At 36.8% G+C, this 20469-nt stretch overlaps 1 protein-coding gene across 1 annotated transcript; it reads left to right on the top strand.

The window, feature by feature from the left end:
* Window positions 1–12684: 12684 nt before the first annotated feature.
* On the top strand, window positions 12685–14245 carry Smp_183600 (Jagged; the record flags this gene model as incomplete). Its single annotated transcript, XM_018796388.1, has 2 exons — window positions 12685–12757; window positions 13877–14245. Coding segments are annotated over 2 exons (442 nt in total), but the record flags the coding sequence as incomplete, so codon positions are not given.
* Between the last annotated feature and the right edge of the window lie 6224 nt (window positions 14246–20469).

Here is a 20469-nt window from a genome sequence, read left to right as displayed (position 1 = left end):
ATGAATTATTTATTATTCTATCTGTCTATCTCTATCATTCTATAATGTCTTAATTTGTAGGTAGCATCCGTCATATGAGGTATTCCAGAACATCAAGATGAATTAGACAAGTGTTTCGTGTTCGTTGAGGACACCATAGTAATCACAATTGATTGATCACTGGGTGGTGATAAATGTCATGCATGTCGAGTCCTTCTTAGTGCTGATCGAATGCTATCGATCAAGTTACAATGTGGCCAACAGTCTAGGTGGCTCGACACTGCTTTCACTATATATATTGAAATAAGTTGGTGGTTGGAGGTGATCTCAGTCCTACAGGAGGTCGGTCGAGGACCGGATAGCTGAGTGGTAACGTCTCGGACTGTGAAGCTGAGTGACACGGGATCGAATCCGCCAAGGAGCATCAGTTCCCTCAGGATTACAGGTGCACCTTACTGACGAGTGCCAAGTAGCACGAAACCCGGGTTCAGGGTTTCCTGTTGACCACCTCCAACCATTAACTTACACCCTAGTAATACATATTCACTGGAAATCATAACTGGCAGAATTCTGATATATTAGAGATGAGACAATTGAGATTAATAGGACTGGATAATCATCACATAATATTCAAAATTGGTTGAAGTTAAGATTGTACTATTTGGCACCAACCCATTGGTTCAAATGACTAAGCGTTCAGCTTATTATCATTATTACTGTAGGTGGTTTATAAAGTCTGTTGGCTTTGATAGGGAATAAAGTTCTTGGGTTCGATGTCTGATTGAGTTTCGTGTATGCACATCTATAGAATCTCATACTAAGATCAACCAGTTGCCATATTCTCCTTGAGATCAATACAACCAGTTATTTTTCATGCCTATTATTGTGATGTAAACATTGTTTGGAGAGTGAATAAGTTCATTATGCCTTATCATACACCTGCTACGAAGCTTTCCATTTATCTTTCCTTTTGTTGTTTTGTTAGCAGTTAGTAATTATGAGGAATAATTAAGTCAACAACAAGCTAAATTCCGAATTATTAAACCGATCTTAACTGATTTATTATTCAGTTTAACAGAAGAGGTTTGGTGGAGATTTTAGTAATTTTATAGAGTTCAGATCATGATTCAATTGAAGCTAGATCACCATAGAAAACCTGGAAGCACTGGACGGCCGTTTCGTCGTAGTGTGGGACTCCTCAGCAGTGCATGTGCACGATCCTGCACTCGCGAGATTCGAACCCAGGACCTACCAGCCTCGCGCCAGAGCACTTAACCGATAGACTACTGAGCTAGTATCCAACGGCATTAATGTCTAACTTCTAATCCAATTTTCATCATTGTTCATAATGCTGATATACTTAGTGGTAATGTTGTGTGTGTTACTTATATCAAAATAAGTAGTATATACCATGAGCCAGGAGTAGAATATCTAGCAGCAGAACATTGAAAAGATCGAGAAGGGAAGAACAGAACCAGAAAATAATTGCTATGGAGATGAAGGAACAGTAAAGTTTGAGATGACTGATTGACATTTACAAAGGAACAGTCCAGTTTGATTAACATTTTGCAAATTACTATCGAATTTCACGAAGCGTGATCATGGATGCGCACTGTTGAGGAGTCCCACTCTAGAACAAAACGGCTGTCCAATGCTTCCAAGTTTTCCACGATGGTCTAGCTTCAATTGATTCATGATCTCAACTATATAAAATTACTATAATATCCACAAAACCCCTTCTGATATTAATCAACATATGCTCACTAGTGATTGGCTTCGAGAAGTATTTCCAGGAGTTCGAGTGATAAGCAGTAACCAGTAAAGTTCAATCAGGTCTTTTGTGAAATAGTAACTCACTGAAGACAATGGAGTATGTGTCGCATTCATTCTTTTCTCTTTTAACTGAAATGTTTGTTATTACTATCCAAGTTCTTGAATAAACTATGAGATTTCATTCGGATATTATATCATCCATTTAATTAATATTTCAACAAAAAAAACTTGTTTTCTTTCTTTTTTCGGTTATTTTTTTTATCACTTCTGAACTTTTCTCTCTTTCACTCCTTCTCTTTTCATTTCTCTTTCTCTCTCTTACTCACACACACATACATACTTTACTTACGCCTGTTACTCCCAATGGAGCATAGGCCACTGACCAGCATTGTCGCAGACACGCAGACTCACTCACACACACACTCTCTATTTTGTTTTGCCATAATCAATCATAAAATCGAGAAAAAAACAAATTCCATTTTTCAATTTTAAAAGTTTATTAAATAACAAAAAAAAGAAAAAAAAGGAGGGAAATACAAACAAAAAAGACAGAACTATTGACAATTAAACTAGTGAAATGTTTATATTTTCATGATTAAAACAACCATCCTCTTTATAACGAGGATGAAAACATTCGAAATAGACTATAATTTAGATGATATTGTAAAGATTGAACAATTTTATAAGAAAAGTTGGCGAGACTATAGTTTATGGACGAGCCAATCAGAAGCGTTTTTGAGGGATTTCAAGGTTACGGCGCCAATTTCAGTACCTGATGCTCATATACGATCGGTTCACAAAGAATTTTGGAGAAGACTTGACAATTAAGCGGTTACAACAAATGAGACTACTAAGGAGTTCGTGTATTTGTAATTGCGGGTATTAAATAACTCGTAGACCTTGTACAGACTACCGTGATGTTGTCCTTCAATGTAATATATGTTGAAGGAAGACGTTTGCTAGAATAGGAACCTTTATCACTCGATCCAGATTGAGACTAAGGCATATTATAATGAATGCCGCGAAGTGTATAATAAAAGCACCAATAACATTCACTGCAATAATCGCAGATGTTACTGGAGCTTTGGCTGTTCAACAGGTATGAGTATTGAATTCACTTAGTATAGTTTGTTTGAATCTTCCCATCGATGTGTTAGGACTGCAACTGGTCAGTCTCTAATTGGCATATGTGCATGAGTATTGTAGGGACATATCCATAATAAAAATGATAAACTTACACAACCGTAGTACACACAAACAATAATGGAGCTATGTGGTCGAGGCTGAGAGGGTTTTTGTGACCTTATCATGGTTTCAGAGACCAACTACTATAGAGTCATATGGATGAGTTTCTCTACCTTTGAACCTTTTTCTAACTTTGACAAGATTTTCGACCATATAAGAGAAGTTTATCCACTTTAATTATTTGGTTTTGTATAATATATTTGTACTCTATGCTGACTGTTTACTGATTGGCTAACATTTCTCAAGGTCACTTAAGATTCGTTCAAAGGTCGTCCATAAATTATAGTCTCGCCGGATGGTTTTATATTATGTTACCCCTCATTGAGGAGTTTAAGCCGTCCACCAATATTCTCCATCCAACTCTGTCATCAACAATCATTTACACTTGTTTAAAGTTGATATTCATCCTTTTCATGTTTCTCCTTAATTCCCGACTCATTATGTTTCTTGATCCTTCTCTTTTTCGTTTCCTTTCACGATTCCAAGTTAGTTCTTGCTTTGTGATGCAGTTTGATGATTTACATAATGTATGTCCTATCCACATCTAATATCTTTTCCTAATTTCCTCTTCATTTGGAAACTGGTTTGTCCTCTTCCACAGTAGACTGTTGTTGATGGTATAATCATTATAAGCCATGAAAAACTTCCATAGATTATTTAATGTAATGTAATGTACAGCTTATCAACAATGAATTCCGACAATTCTTTCGGCGATCGTACTCATGATCCCTCACTGACTTGGTATCTAATTGTTCTATTTTGAACTTGATGGATGGTTGGATCATGTGTTGAATTAAAAAAAGCAACCCAGAATAGGTGACTAATTTTGACGATATATTCTATTTATGATAACATCTCGAAGCAGTCAGTCTTAAACTTATCATGATGTGTTTACATCAAGAAAAAAATGATGTCTTTCACAGCGACTAGTACAGGAAATCAGAATGCACTTTTTGTTCCACTTCATACTTCTCACCTAGGTATACCTGTACCCAAGTGTTGACATTTACAATGGAGTCTGAACCAATTTTCTGGTTATGCTTAGTTCAGTAGTCTAATAAATAACGCTATGATGTTTTGCGTAGTAATCACTATTCTCGGCTTTCAGACTAAAAACCGATACAAATTCAAATATATCCAATTAACTGAGTTGCCACTCTACTAACCAAAATGTTATCAGTATTTATTCATAGTGAATGTGAGAATATTGACTATAGGAGTTCCTATATAAACAGAGATTGATTAAAATACTGTTTCCAATAAAAACAATAGGAAAATATAATACAATATCCGTTGGTCGGATACCATCAACAACAGACTTCTATATGAGAGAACAAATCAGTTTCCAAATGAAGAGGAAATTAGGAAAAAATATTGAGTGTGGATAGGACACACATTACGGAAATCATCAAACTACATCACAAGGAAAGAGCTAACTTGGAATCATGAAAAGAAACGAAAAAGAGGAGGATCAAGAAACACATTGAGTTTGGAATTGGGAAGAGACATGAAATGGATGAATATCAACTGTAAATAAGTGTAAATGATTGTTGATGACAGAGTTGGATGGAGAGTGATAATGGGCGGCTTATGCTCCTCGATGAGGGGCAACAGACGTACGTTATTAAGTTACAAACGACAATAACTAATCAAACAGTCACAACATAATCTTCATTATCCTATTGAAGATATTCTATAGTAAAATGTTATAATATAAATTGAATGATAACTGTTATATTCCATATGTTTTAATACCTAGCAATATGTAATATTGGTTTTCATCCAGTTCATCGAACTTGTTCAAGACCAGGAGAATGCGAGTAAGTTGATTATTTTGTTTCATGGATCTCAACAAGACGATTTAATCATTGAATGATGCCTAATTGCATATTTATCTAATCCTTTTCGATGCTGATCAAATTCTACCGATTAATTTTTGCAAATCATTAAAAGGAAAACGAAATTATACTAGTAATGTGATAGTTAAGTCCATGAGTTCGAATATGTATGTTGTGAGGTAGTTACTCACTGAAGACAATGGTGGATGGTGATGCAATATCTTGGATTGATTGAAATTAGACATTAACACTATTTGCTACCGACTTGGTGGTCTAGTGGTTAGAAATTCGTGCATGAATCTGATAGATCCTGAGTTCGAGCCCCTCATGGTGTGGATCGTGGATATACACTGCTGAGGAGTCACATACTAGAATGATACGACCGTTTAGTGCTTCTAGGTTTTCCATGATAGTCTAGCTTTAATCAGTTCATGCATTCAACGACTAAATGAATCTTTAATTTTCGTTTTCGAATAAAACAATTATCACCCTTCATCTCCTACCTTCCCTCCCCCATCAAATATAAATTACAAAAGGAAAGCAAATAAACAAAACTTTTATTTGATCATATATCCTGAATATTTTTCTTTCATGTAACTGTAATCAAATGACAACCAAGATTGTTAATCGGGTTTGCTTACTTGTCTTCTATTGATAAACTGATATCTCTTGAATTTTTTTGATTAAGATAATGAGTAGATTAATGCCAAACTGCTAATGAGAATCTAGAAGCACTAGATAATCATTTCGTTGTAGTATTGGATTCCTCAACAGTTCATATCCACGATCCTGCATGTGGGATTCGAACTCAGACCCTTCAGTCTCACGTGAAAACATTTAATCTTTAGACCATTGAGCCGATATCCAACGGTGTACATTGATTGATAAAGAGTCTCATACTAGAACAAAACAGGAGTTCAGTGCTTCCAGGTTTTAAATAGTGGTCTTAAATTGATCGATTTATCATCTCAATCAAAACTCAACAATCTTCACTCTATTCCCTTTTTCCGGATTACTGGTAAAACAAAAAAGGACATAATAAATAAGTGAATGTTATTGATAAGTGAATAAGGTATCGGTATACATGATACAAATGGTTAATTAATTGAATGGAAAAACACTAATCACTTCCTTAGTAATTGAATTAGTAGCTAACAATGAAATTTTTAAAAGATACATTTGATATCTTTTTAAGACTAGTCAATTGAATATTGTTAATGTAGGATTTCATATTATGGTATGGGTTACTGATATCTACATCAGTAGTATATGGTGTTGGTCGGGCATTTAATGTGTTTCAGTAGAAGATCGATGAGGAAAGAACGGGAACGGCACGCAATGGGTACGAAAATCCATGAACAATTATAATCAGAGACTATGGACGGATATTTGCAAAAGAAACAGTCAAGATTAAGACAAGTGATTGGTAGTTTGCAAATTAACTGTTCATTATATGGAATATGAAATACATTTGATCGTAATTAATTAGTTACAAATGAGAAGAGTAAAAACATATACATACGGTATATCAATTGTTAATTCAATAAAATCAATAATTACGATCATCAGTCATATTTATATAAGAAGAGTATGATTTTCATTAATTGGTAGTTACTTACTTACTTACTTACTTACTTACTTACTTACTTACTTACGCATGTTACTCCTCGTGGAGGAGCATCCGCCGCTCATCAGCATTCTCTATCCAACTCTGTTCTGGGCAATTCTTTTCCTGTTCTTTTCAGTTATCATTCATCCTTTTCATATCTGCTTCTATTTCCTGACGTAATGTGTTCTTTGGCCTTCTTCTTTTTTGCTTTCCTTCCGGATTCTAAGTTAGGGATTGCCTCGTGATGCAGTTTGGTGATTTCCTCAAAGTATATCCTAACCACTTCCAGCGTCTTTTCCTAATTTCCTCTACAACTGGGAGCTGATTTGTCCTATTCCAGAAAATGCCGTTGCTGATAGTATCCGGCCGGTGAGTGTTGACTATTTTGCGTAAACATCTGTTTATAAATACTTGTACTTTCTTGACGATGGACTTATTAGCAACAAAAATATTATGTCTATAGTTTATGTAACAATTAACAGTTAATAAGTTAATTACACACAAATAACAAAATAAGGGACGTTACTTAAGTCTTCAGGCTATTGCGTGTTCGGCTGAGTTTGGTCCAAATAATCCACAATTATAAAAAAATTAGTAAACCCAATATGGACGATATAGATCCAGTAGGTTTACCAAGCGTAGAATTCAATAGGAATGTCACAATTGTCTATAAACGTAGATGGTATGCAATTAATATTTCATTTAACATATTAGCAGACATGGCAGAACGATGCAGATGTGAATAAGAGTATATTAAATGAGGAGCAGTAACAGTGCTACGATATGTTGTACGCAAAACGGAAGGAATTCGATATACAAGTGTTCAAAGTAATACACTAAAACAACAAGTACAATTGTTTAATGCTTAATGTACAGAATATGAAAATACATGCGAAAACTATGAAAAATTATTTACAAAATAGGTTTTTAAGATTCTATCTCCACAAGATGTGAGTTAGAATGTATTTATTAGGGAGTAGAAACAATGTCGTGATATGATAAACTGGATGTCTGTGGTGAATTGCGAGATATAATCGAGTTGTCTCGCTTCACGTGGAGAGTGTCTATCATATGACATATTAAATGAGTAACAAAGGGGTTTATGGTCCGTCATAATAGTAAAGTGATGACCCTGTAGTAGAAAATTGAAGTGTTTCACAGCTAAGTACATAGCTAAAAGTTCTCGCCCAAATGTGCTGTACCGCTCTTGGGCCGGTGATAACCGTTTAGAGAAAAAGGCGATTGGCGTAATCGTGTTATTAACCCGTTGTTGTAGCACTGCCCCTACAGCTTTTTGGGATGCGTCCGTACACAGGATCAGATGCGTTTGGGGGTCAGTGTTTAGGTGTTGTAGCATAGTAGCATCGGCGATCAAGTTTTTCGCTTTTTCGAATGCCATTTTGGCGTCAGAGGGTAACTGGAATAGTTGGTTCTTCTTTTTGCTACACGATTTATCATTTTTAAGTAGATCCGTTAAGGGTTGTAGCACATCGGCACAATTGGGTAAAAATCGTCGATAAAAATTTAATGTTCCAAGGAAACGTCATAGTGATTTTACTGATGTTGGTTCTGGGTAGCTGATTATGGCTTTGACTTTCTCTTTAAGTGGTTTAATTCCTTGAGAATCAATGTGGTGTCCCAGGAATTCCAGTGAAGAGGCGCCAAATATACACTTCGCAGAGTTGATTACAACACCATAACTTTTGAAACGTTCAAAAAGCGTGTGTAAGTGTTGAATATGTTCTTCAGTGGACGAACTAGCGATCAAAACATCGTCGATATAGACAAACACAAAATCTAATCCTCTAGTTACTTCGTTTATAAATCTCTGAAAGGTTTGAGCAGCGTTTTTAAGTCCGAAAGGCATCCTCAAGAATTCAAACAAGCCAAAAGGTGTGATAACGGCTGTTTTTTCGATATCCTCAGGTGCCATCGGTATTTGATGGTATGCTCGAACGAGATCTAACTTTGAAAAAATCTGTTTTCCATGTAGGTTTAACGAAAAATCATGTAGATGAGGGTTCGGATACCGGTCTGGAATCGTCTGGTTATTCAATCTGCGATAATCTCCACATGGGCGCCAGTCCTGATCTTTCTTGGGGACCATATGCAGCGGCGAGGCCCAAGGACTGTTAGATTGTCTGATTATTCCAAGTTGCATCATGTGTTCGAATTCTCTCTTAGCGAACTGCAACTTGTTTGGAGGGAGTCTTCTCGCCCTGGCGCGGGTGGGTGGTCCGGTGGTAGTGATATGGTGTTGCACCAGCTGTGGGTTACTCTCCTTTTGGTAATCTGATTTCGTAATGCACTGGTATTCTGTTAGAATGTCGTTGAAGATGTTGTTCACAGGTTTCATTATTCGAACACCCTGGATCTCGTTGTCATTGGAGAGCGCAACATTTACCTGTAAACGTGTGTTTACGTCGATTAGTCTCTTGTTGGTCATATCTACTAACAGGTTGTACGCACTAAGAAAATCAGCCCCGAGGATGGGTCGTTTGACTTGGGCAACTATGAATACCCATGTGAATCTTCTGCGGAGCCCGAGGTCTAATATAAGAGATTGTTCTCCGTAAGTTTTGATAACTGATTCGTTAGCCGCTATTAAGGACAATTTAGTGCTTGTTGTCTGTTGTCTGCGGGAGAGATGGAGTGGGATGATGCTGATTTCTGCTCCAGTATCGACTAAAAAGTCCGAGCCGGAAATGCGATCCCTGACGTGAAATAGGCGGCTAACATGTTGGCCAGTAGCAGCTGCCGCCGTTACTGTCTGGCCGCTTCGTTTCCCTGATAGACTGGGTTGGTTGTCTTAAAGTTGCACGATTTTGTGCAACAACGTGCTTTCTCACCATACTTCGAATGATACCAACACATTCCTGCTGCCCGCTTAGGTGACCTAAGACGATGTCTGGATACTGATCTCCTTCTGGACATAGATCTGGGAGGTCGAGAATGGATGGTGGCAACAGTCGCCTGCAGTGATGCTAGCTGCTGTGTTAACAGTGTTATTTGTTGTTGGATGTTGAGTGCGTCGCTCATGTTTTCTGCATTTGGGGATTGTATCGCGCTAACGCCGTGACTATCAGGATATATTTCTATCATCTTATCAGCCATGTCTGCTAAATCTTCAAGACCGACAGAGGCTCCTGATATGCTGAGGATTTGTCTGACGTTATATGGTAACCTTTGTAACCATATCTGCTTAAGTAATGCTTCGTCTAACTTGTAAGGGCCTGATAGTTGTCTCATATGTCTAAGCAACTGTGAAGGTCTTTTGTCCCCTAACTCGCATGCGGTGAGTAGTTGCTGCAAGCGTTTTTCATCAGACTGCGAAGTACGGTGGATCACTGCAGCTTTTATTTTGTCATAGGGGTCCGTTTCTGGTACGTTATCTATCAGGTCACTGACTTCCGTTGCAACATCTATAGGTAGTGCCCCGACGATGTGGGCATATTTAGTCGCTTGTGAACGTATGCCCCTCGCCAAAAATAGTGCCTCAACTTGTGCAAACCAGATTCTGGGATTATTAACACCATATGTTGGTAATCTCAGTTCAGAAATAGTGTTGATTGAGTTTAAAACATTATGTTCTGGCGGTGGTGAATGAAAGGAGTTGGTTAATGAGCTATCAATATCGATAAGTTTATTAGGGGAGTCCATAATGTCAAAAACAAAAAATGGGATCGTGCCGATTTATAAGAATACTAAATTATGTAGCTATATGTAGTAAATGTCTATAAAGAGATAATCGAGGCTCACCAAATAATTGTGGCGGACCAAAATGTTTGATAACCAAAAAAATTAGCAACAAAAATATTATGTCTATAGTTTATGTAACAATTAACAGTTAATAAGTAATTACACACAAAAATAACAAAATAAGGGACGTTACTTAAGTCTTCAGGCTATTGCGTGTTTGGCTGGGTTTGGTCCAGATACTCCACAATTATAACAAAATCTATCTAAACCCAATATGGACGATATAGATCCAGTAGGTTTACCAAGCGTAGAATCCAATAAGAATGTTGCAATTGTCTATAAACGTAGATGGTATGCAATTAATATTTCATTCAACATATTAGCAGACAGGGCAGAACGATGCAGATGTGAATTAGAGTGTATTTATTGAGGAGAATTAACAGTGGCACGGTATGTTGTACTCACAACGGAAGGAAGGAAGATTACAAGCGTTCAATGTAATACAGTTAAACAACAAGTACAATTGTTTAATGCTAAATGTACAGAATATGAAAATACATGCGAAAACTATGAAAAATTATTTACAAAATAGGTTTTAAGGTTCTATCTCCACAGTCTTATACGAGAACGAAACAGAAGTCCAATGCTTTCAGATTTTAAATAATGGTCTTAAATTGATCGATTCATGATCTCAATCAAAACTCAACAATCTCCACACTGTTTTCTCTTTCCAGATTACTAGTAAAATAAAAAGGGGCACAATAAATAAATGAATGTTGTTGATAAGTGAATAAGGTATACATATACATGATACAAATGGTTAATTAATTGAATGGAAAAACACTAATCACTTCCTTAGTAATTGAATTAGTAGCTAACAATGAAATTTTTAAAAGATACATTTGATATCTATTTAAGACTAGTCAATTGAATATTGTTAATGTAGGATTTCATAAGTAGTATATGGTGATACTCGGGCATTGAATGTATTTCAGCAGAAGATCGATAAGGAAAGAACGGCAACGGCACGCAACAGCTGTTTATAAATACTTGTACCTTCTTGACGATGGATGTAGTAGTTCTCCACGTTTCAGCTTCGTACAGTAGGACGGTCTTGACATTCGTATTGAAGATTCTGACTTTTAAGTTAGTTGATAGTTGTTTTGAGTTCCATATGTTCTTCAATTGTAGAAATTCTGCTCTTGCAACTAGTAGTTAGTTAAAGTCAAATCATATTTAGATCAAATTGATTAAGAATAGTGAATGTTTACAAGTAAGTAACCATTGGACATTTTTTAGTTGCTAAGATAACTATGACCCTCATGATGAAACGAACCTATATATTATTATCAGAAGGGGTTTTTTGGAGATTTAGTATTTTCATAATTGAAATCATGGGTCAATTGAAGCTAGATTACCATGGAAAATCTGGAAGTACTTGACGACCGTTTCGTCCTATTGTGGGATTCCTCAGCAATGCGCATCCACGCCCTGACGTCGCGAGCGAGATTCGAATCCAAGACCTACCAGTCTCGCGCCAGAACACTTAACCGATAGACCACTGATCCGGCATCCGATGGTGTTTATGTCTAACGAAACGGCCGTCCAGTGCTTCCAGGTTTTCCCTGGTGGCCTAGCTTCAATTAACTCACGCTTTCAACTATGAATCTTTTTATGTTATTCAATACACTAGTAAGTGATTAAGTATGCAAGAAGTAATAAGAAACGATATTTATCAATAGTTGTTAAAGCTTGCATGTTTTTCCCTGTTATATGTATATTTTACAATTGAATTTATTAATCTCAGTTGATATTTGAGTTCATCTTACCCTGATGAATTATGGGTAATCATCGAGATATATGTTGATTCCCGATGGTCGACATTTTATTATAAATCTATAGTTTGTTGTCACCATGATTATATGAATTAAAAGTGATACCACATTTGAGGCTTGATAATGTAGTTGATATAACGATAAAGGCCTTTGAATTGTACACAAGAAGTACTTGTAACCTGATTATGAATACTATTACAGGGTCAAATATATTCCATATAAACAGTTTTTATGTTATCACTAAGCATCGTTAAATTTAGGGTTTTAGTACCAAACATAAGTCATTTACTGATTCAATAGGTGTGATAAAACCAAGCAGAACACCAATGTGATGTGGGCTACTTATTTAAGACATAAGTAGTATATACCATGAGTCAGGAATAAAACATCTAGCAGCAGAAGATTGAGAAGATCTAGAAGGGAAGAACAGAAACAGAAAGCAATTAGTGTGGAAATCCAGGAACAATGAAGCCTTAGACAATGAATGAACATTTTGAAAATGAAGCATCAGAGTATGGTTTTTCTATTTGTCGGTTGTCGTCATATGTATTCTCCTCCACTACTTCACCTATAGTGTTCTGTTGTTTTTTGTTTGATTCGACACTCATAATAACTTTCAATTTTCATTAACTCATTCTTTATAAGTTGTGCAACTGGATGGCAAGGTCCACTTTGTGATGAATGTATCAAATATCCAGGATGTGAACATGGAACATGTAATGATGCACCATTTACATGCCGTTGTTTACCTAATTGGGGTGGATCATTTTGTGATCAAGGTCAGTTCATGTTAAATATACAATTATTATTATTATTATTATTATTATTATTATTATTGCTACTACTACTACTACTACTACCACTGCTACTACTACTACTACTAATAATAATAATAATAACCTTTCCTCAGCACATTAACGAATTCATAGTGGAAAATGTGGAAAACAAAATTATGAGTGGAAAGATTTTAAACAACGATTAGATGTCAAAAGGAGGGTTTTGTGGAGATTTTAGTAATTTCATATAATTGAAATCATGAGTCAATTGAAGCTAGACTTCTTGGAGTTCTAGTGAGAAACAGTAACCAGTGGAGTTCAATCAGGTCTGTTGAGAGATAGTAACTCACTGATGACATTGGTGAATGGTTGTTTAATTTCGTGGATTGGTTGAAGTTAAACATTAACACTGTTGGATGCTGATCGGCTCAGTGGTGTATCGGTTCAGTGCTCACGCGCGAGACTGATAGGTTATGGGTTTGGATCTCGCGAGGCAGGATCATGGATGCGCACTGCTGAGGAGTCCCACTATAGGACAAAACGTACGTCCAGTGCTTCCAAGTTTTTCTATGGTGGTCTAGCTTCAATTGACTCATGATTTCAACTACACGCATAAAAACCATCTCATAATATATCAATATATTCTTAGTAATAATTAGATTTATGATTGACTTCCCAAAGAAAGCTATCACATGTGAAGATGTAATTTAACCACCATTGTGGGTGACCTAATATCATAGAAACAACCAGTATGAAGGTATTGGGATAAATTTATACTCGTTGACTCCCAATAACTAGGTTCCCTTGTGTTCTTAAAGAAAATGATGCTTTATATGGAGTTTGAAACCTGATTTCCATAGTCAAAGGAAACTGTCAACTGAACTATTGAGGTAGAAGTTAACTTGATTAGATATCAAATGAAGTCAATCCGTGAGAACTAATCAATTTTCTGTTTGCGTGTCTTTAGTGTTAACTGAATTCACGATGGCACTATTTCATGTCAGCAAAAAAAGGTTTATAGGTACATATATGATTCATTCATACTCATTATCACAACTAACACGGACGATTATTCTATTCTATTTTCTATTTCATTGGTAACTAATCGAATATACAGATTTGGATTATTGTGGACGACATCAACCATGTTTAAATAATGGAATATGTAGAAATTTGAATTCTTCATACTCGAAACCATTTAATTGTAGTTGTACACGTGATTTTACCGGGGAATATTGTGAAGTAAGTAAGATTATCATGTATAATTCTTTTGTTAAATTATTCATTGTTAATTTATTTCGAAATATGTCACTTACTTACTTACTCACACTGTTACCCCCAGCTCTGTCATCAACAATCATTTACACTTGTTTACAGTTCATATTCATCCTTTTCATGTCTCTTCCCAATTCCAAACTCAATGTGTTTCTTGGTCCTCCTCTTTTTCGTTTTCCTTCACGATTCCAAGTTAGCTCTTGCCTTTTGATGTAGTTTGATGATTTCCATAATGCATGTCCTATTCACTTCCAATATCTTTTCTTAATTTCCTCTTCATTTGGAAACTGATTTGTTCTCTCATATAGAAGTCTGTTGCTGATGGTATCCGAACAATGAACACGGATTATCTTGTGTAGAGAATTGTTTAGGAATACTTGCACTATTTCGATGATGGATGTAGTAGTTCTCGATGTTTCATTTTCAACACAGTAGGACTATGTTGACATTCGTATTGAGGATTCTCACTTTGAAATTAGCAGACAGATAGTTGTTTTGAGTTCCATATGCTCTTCAGTTGTAAAAATGCTGCCATTACTTTGCCAATCCTTACCTTTTGACTTACATTGGGTCATCATTCAGAGTTTCTCCATCAGATATGATTGATTTGGTTGATATTCTCCGTGTTGTAGTTGACGATCTTGCTTTTCCCCTTGTGTATAGTGGGGCCCACTGATATAGAGGTTGCTGCAACACTGTTTGTCTTGACTGTAATTGTCGATGTGTATGGGATACAAAGGCTAGATAATCTGTAAAGTCCAAATCGTCTAGTTGCTTCCAAGCTGTCTAAGTTTGTTTGTATAACTTTATTATCCAATTAAAGAGTTTACATACTTACTTTCGAGTTATCAACTTTTTCTCAAGGTAAACTGGCTCCTCAAGATGAAGTTAAATTTAGGTAGTAAAATTATAACGTTGGGCTGACTACTTAGAACTGAACAATTTAACAGAAGAGCTATTATCCTCGATAGTAACAAGGAAAAATCAGTGTATTCATAAAGCTCTTTTGAGAACTTTATGTTGGAGTCTATAAGATTTCGATTTCTGGTTTTCTTGAAATTCATTAATTATTTGCGATTGTATTTACGTGTATGTTGGCACTACTGTTATATCCCCTAGTGACTGGTAGGTCGTGGGTTGGAATCTCGCGAGTGCGGGATAGTGGATGCGCACTGCTGAGGAGTCCCACAAAAGGACGAAACGGCCGTCCAGTGCTCCCAGGTTTCCCATAGTGGTCTAGCTTCAATTGACTCATGATTTCCACTACGAAATTACTGAAATCTCCACAAAACCCCTACTGATCAATAATAAATGTAATAATAATAGTGGTAATGGTATTATTACCATTATTACTATTACCATTAGTAGCTCCTCTGGAGGCTACTGCCGGTCTCAATCCTGGTTAAAGGACTCCATCCCGTAGAAAACCAACTCGTTAAACAAAACGCTAACCAGCATTAGTGTGAGTAGTAGTAGTCATAGTAATGGTAGTAGTAGTATTGATATTAGTATTAGTAGTAGTGTAGCAAACGAGAACACAAGTGGAGACAATCAAATGTAATTTAACACCAAATTACAGAACATCTTGGTAAAATCTGAAAACCATACAGTAAATATTTCATTTGCAAAATATCAGTCAATCGTTTCAGACTTCATTACTCTTTTGTTTTCATACCAATCATTCTTTTTTCTCGTTCTCTTCCATCGATCTACTTAACGTTATACCCCCAGGCACTTCACTCTCTATTACTAATACATACCACTTATATATGTCGATATCAATAGCACACACCACAGTAGTAGTAGTCGTATTGGTAGTAGTGGTAGTGTGGTGTGAGTTACTTATATCCACACAAGTAGTATATAATAATGGTCGGGCATAGAATGTAATTCAGTAGAAGATCGATAAGGACAGAACGGAAACGGGACGCAATTGGTATGAAAATGTATGAACACACTGACAAATATTTGCTGAAGAGATGGTCAAGATTGAGACAATGGATTTATGGTTTCGAATTAACTGTTTACTGTATGGTTGTCAGATTTTAGTGAGAGATTCTGTACTGTTGTCTTACCACTTATCTTCTTGTTTACTACAGTAGTACTACTGTAGTGAACAGAACACTGGTTGGGGACAATCGAATGTATTTAAGCAAATATTACAGACTATCTCAAGAAATTCTGATTACCAAACAATGAACAGTCAATTTGCAAATTAACAACCAATTGTTTCAATCTTCACTGTTTCTTCTCTTATTCCATTCCTCATGCATTTTCCAGACGTTTGCGTTTCATTTCAGTTCTTTCTTCATCGGTCTTCTGCGAAAATACATTCTACGTCTGACCCACACCATATACTACTTATATAGATATAAGTAGACCACGCCACACTCGTCCCCCCTTTAAAGCATTCGACCATGCGGTGGTTCTGCTCGCCACGCCACTATCTTCTTTCACTGCAGTCTGTGCCAAACTCTCCGTCAGAATGTCGAGTCTGCGGCGCGCTGACCTCCATAGCTCCGTCGACCTGCCGGGGCACCAACATCCGCATCCACCCGGCACCTGGGACGTTCAACACCCATACTCCACCGGCCTGCTGAGCCATCTACATCCGATGTCCGCCCAGCAGCCTCACGTCCCACTGCTCCTCTCCGTCGACAGCACCAGCTACAGCCAACGCCGCCCCGCCAGAACACTCCACTCGACGCCACCTCTCCGCACCAGACTGCCCCAACTAGCACCTCCACTCCAGACCCGCAGCGGCGTCTGCAGAACAGCACCCTTCCTCCTCCTGGATGGCAGCGACACCAAATATAGTGAACAGAACACTGGTTGGGGACAATCGAATGTATTTAAGCAAATATTACAGACTATCTCAAGAAATTCTGATTACCAAACAATGAACAGTCAATTTGCAAATTAACAACCAATTGTTTCAATCTTCACTGTTTCTTCTCTTATTTCATTCCTCATGCATTTTCCAGACGTTTGCGTTTCATTTCAGTTCTTTCTTCATCGGTCTTCTGCGAAAATACATTCTACGTCTGACCCACACCATATACTACTTATATAGATATAAGTAGACCACGCCACACTACTACTGCTACGACTACTACTAGTAGTTAGTTAGTTAGTCACAATCAATATTTTTGACAATGTTGATGCATTGAAAATTCACTTCTGTTGAGATCTCAGTAACAAACTATGACTTGATGAACCACATAAACGATCTCAAATAATCGGTATTTTTTGGGCATTTTTCTGTTAAGGATTCCTACAACAGGACTAAACGGCCGTCAATTGCTTCCAGGCCTTCACTGTTGGTCTAGCTTCGATTGACTCATGCTTTCAACTATGTCTATTTTGTTTGTTAATATTGAGACTCTTTGGATGGGAATCGAACGTTTTTTACATTTCCATGTTGGTTATATTTTGAACAATTTGTAGCAGTAGAATACAGATGTTCCACCTATTCATTCTAGTTTGAGACTCAGCAGTCTAATTTACCTGTATTTCAATGTGCATTAATATTTAAGTTAAGAATAGAATTCAGTTTTAATAGCTTCAAACGTTAGTTGAGCTTCTTTTCCTTCAGAGATATGTAGGAACGAAATTCGATCGGGCTTACAGAAAGAAACAACCGGACATTAAAGGAATGGTTAGCATCTTAAGGAGGGAATTGGGAGAAAGAGTTAACACTAATTTTGCTTTAGCATCGTACCTCTATCCAAGGAACAACCAAGAAATCACCTTTCCTACTGATGTATGGTAGACATCCACGACTTCCGATGCATAATAAAACGTGGCCACAGCAGCAGAAGTGGACAGCAACAAGATTAAGGAAAGAGAGGACGGAGGCAATAAAGAACGTGAAAAAGAAACAAATATCAGACATCAAGAAGGCGGAACAGCAGAGAAGAGCGTGGAAGCCTTTTAGAGTGGGGGACCTGGTGAAGTGTAGAGAACGGAGAGCTTACACTGAAGGGGGACCAGGGTCAGGAAAGCTGATCCCGAAATGGGAGGGACCGTACATTATCACGGAGAGACGCGGCCCGGTTTACACGATCCGGAGAGAAGACAAGCAGAAACGTGTAAATGCCAGTCAACTACAGAGATGGTTTCAAGAACATCATGAGCACGAGTCACGAACAGCACCAAAGGAGACAATGGTACGGCGATCAGAAAGATTGCGAGAACAGATTATTAAAAGGGGGGACGAGTGTGGTGTGAGCTACGTATATCGATATAAGTAGTATATATGGTGAGTAAGGAATACAATATCTGACAGCAGAATATCGAGAAGATCAAGAAGAGAAGAACAGAAATAAAAAGCAATTTGTGTGGAAATCCAGGAACAATGAAGCCTGAGACAATTGAAGAACACTTTGCAAATAGTGTATCATAGCACGGTTTTTATGTTTTACCAATTAACGTTGTAATTTATGCTAAAGATATAGTTGGTTGTCCTCACCTGTGTTCTCATTCACTACACTAGAACAACACATCTATCCAACGATCTCTGATTCACATGGTATCTCAAATGAAATTAGTCTTTCATGAATACTACCCAGAAATATTCAATGTGGTTATTTTTTTGTTAATTTCCTCCTCTAATATTTATAAGTAAAATAATTTCATCTTGATGTGAGTTTGTTCTATGAGCTGGATGGTTTGGTCATAGAGCTTTCGTCGTCCTTCTGAACGACATCATCAGCACAAACGTCGATTAGAAGTCAAGTGTTTGAATTTCTCCACATGTAATTCATAGCTTGTCCTGTGCATATTGATGTTGATTAGTTCTTATTGACCTTGAATCTGTCATTGTTTATTTCTTTATTTTGGTTGTATCTCCTATTGGTTTGATTTTTGTTCCTATTTTTATGCATAATTTTTTTCACTTCCATTCTACCCAAAGTTTTGATGATGATTATGAGGAGGAGGAGGAGGAGGAAGAGGAGAGTATACCGTTACCACCGATGTCTATGATTTTAGGCACTGATCAATTGGATAATTATTGGCATAGAGTTTTACTTGGTATAATTGAAATTCAGGTTGATACAGTAGTTGTAAATGAAAATGATTTTGGTAAGTGTGGATATTCGTAAACAAAAAAGAAACACTGACTATTTTAAGATATTCATTTTTTATAATATTTCAATTCTTTTGCTCTGCATCCTTGGGATGCATATCAGTTGCCTGTTTACTTATTATTGCGATAGTTTGCTATGTACTGTATTATGACTATGAAATATGCCATTTGAAGGTGGAGAACACCAATAGGTTGTAACGTTTTGAATGTTGTGTAGATGTCTTTGAATAATCACTTTCGGAGTAGTGAAAACACGAGGTTGAGGTTAGGTTTATGGTAATGGGCAAATTGATTTTGAGTTTATAACGAATAAGGGTCATGCAGTACATAATATAAGTCTACTGAGTTTTACAAATTATTAGGACATAACAAAAACGACACCGTTTCACTATATGAGATTAATGTGACAACAATTCAGATATTTGAAAGTAGCCTTGTTAGTTTATTTTATATTTTATTTGAACACATACATATTGGTACAAATATATATTCGCCATACGATTGTGTGAGGTATATGATATTGTCCGGGTGCCCAAAATGAAGAAGTTGGTTTTTTTAGGAAGCCACACCCAGAGCCTTTGACCTGAAGGTCTGATCAAGCGGACAGTGGGGCATCGTGAAGAAGTGCATTTAATGGTAGCCGGTGATCAACAGTTAGTTCATACACTATTTGTTACCTCAGGATCCTGGAGCCCATGTGCACCATTGGTTTGGAATCAGGATTTCCCAACTTCCCTAGATGGACTTATAAGTTCCAAATTAGGTTTGGCTGAAGAATAACTGTCTGGTAAGTGAAGAAACGCGTGTCTGCCAATCGAAGTTAGAACAAGGTGATTGGAGTAACAGCGGTTCTAAATTCTATCATAAATACAAATATATGACTTCACCTAAACAAATATTACCACACAGTTATTCAATCAATAATTGTTGCCACAATAAACAATCTAAATAACAATAAATAGATAAATTGATAAGAAATATAAGAGAATTGCTGAAAGCACCAAAAATAAGTATTGTTCTATCCTCCCTGGATAGATCAAGTGTTTTCGATTCTGGGAATGTGCTTCAATTCACAACCAAAATGTACGATCCCGGTCAAATCCAGCAACAACAGTAGAAGATCGATAAGGACAGAACGGAAACGGGACGCAATTGGTATGAAAATGTATGAACACACTGACAAATATTTGCTGAAGAGATGGTCAAGATTGAGACAATGGATTTATGGTTTCGAATTAACTGTTTACTGTATGGTTGTCAGATTTTAGTGAGAGATTCTGTACTGTTGTCTTACCACTTATCTTCTTGTTTACTACAGTAGTACTACTACTGCTACGACTACTACTAGTAG

The sequence above is a fragment of the Schistosoma mansoni genome, chromosome 2, assembly GCF_000237925.1.
Source record: "Schistosoma mansoni strain Puerto Rico chromosome 2, complete genome".
In the NCBI taxonomy this organism is placed as follows: Eukaryota; Metazoa; Platyhelminthes; class Trematoda; order Strigeidida; family Schistosomatidae; genus Schistosoma; species Schistosoma mansoni.
Note: the sequence above shows the minus strand (reverse complement) of the source record. Positions and strands in the feature narration are given on the sequence as shown.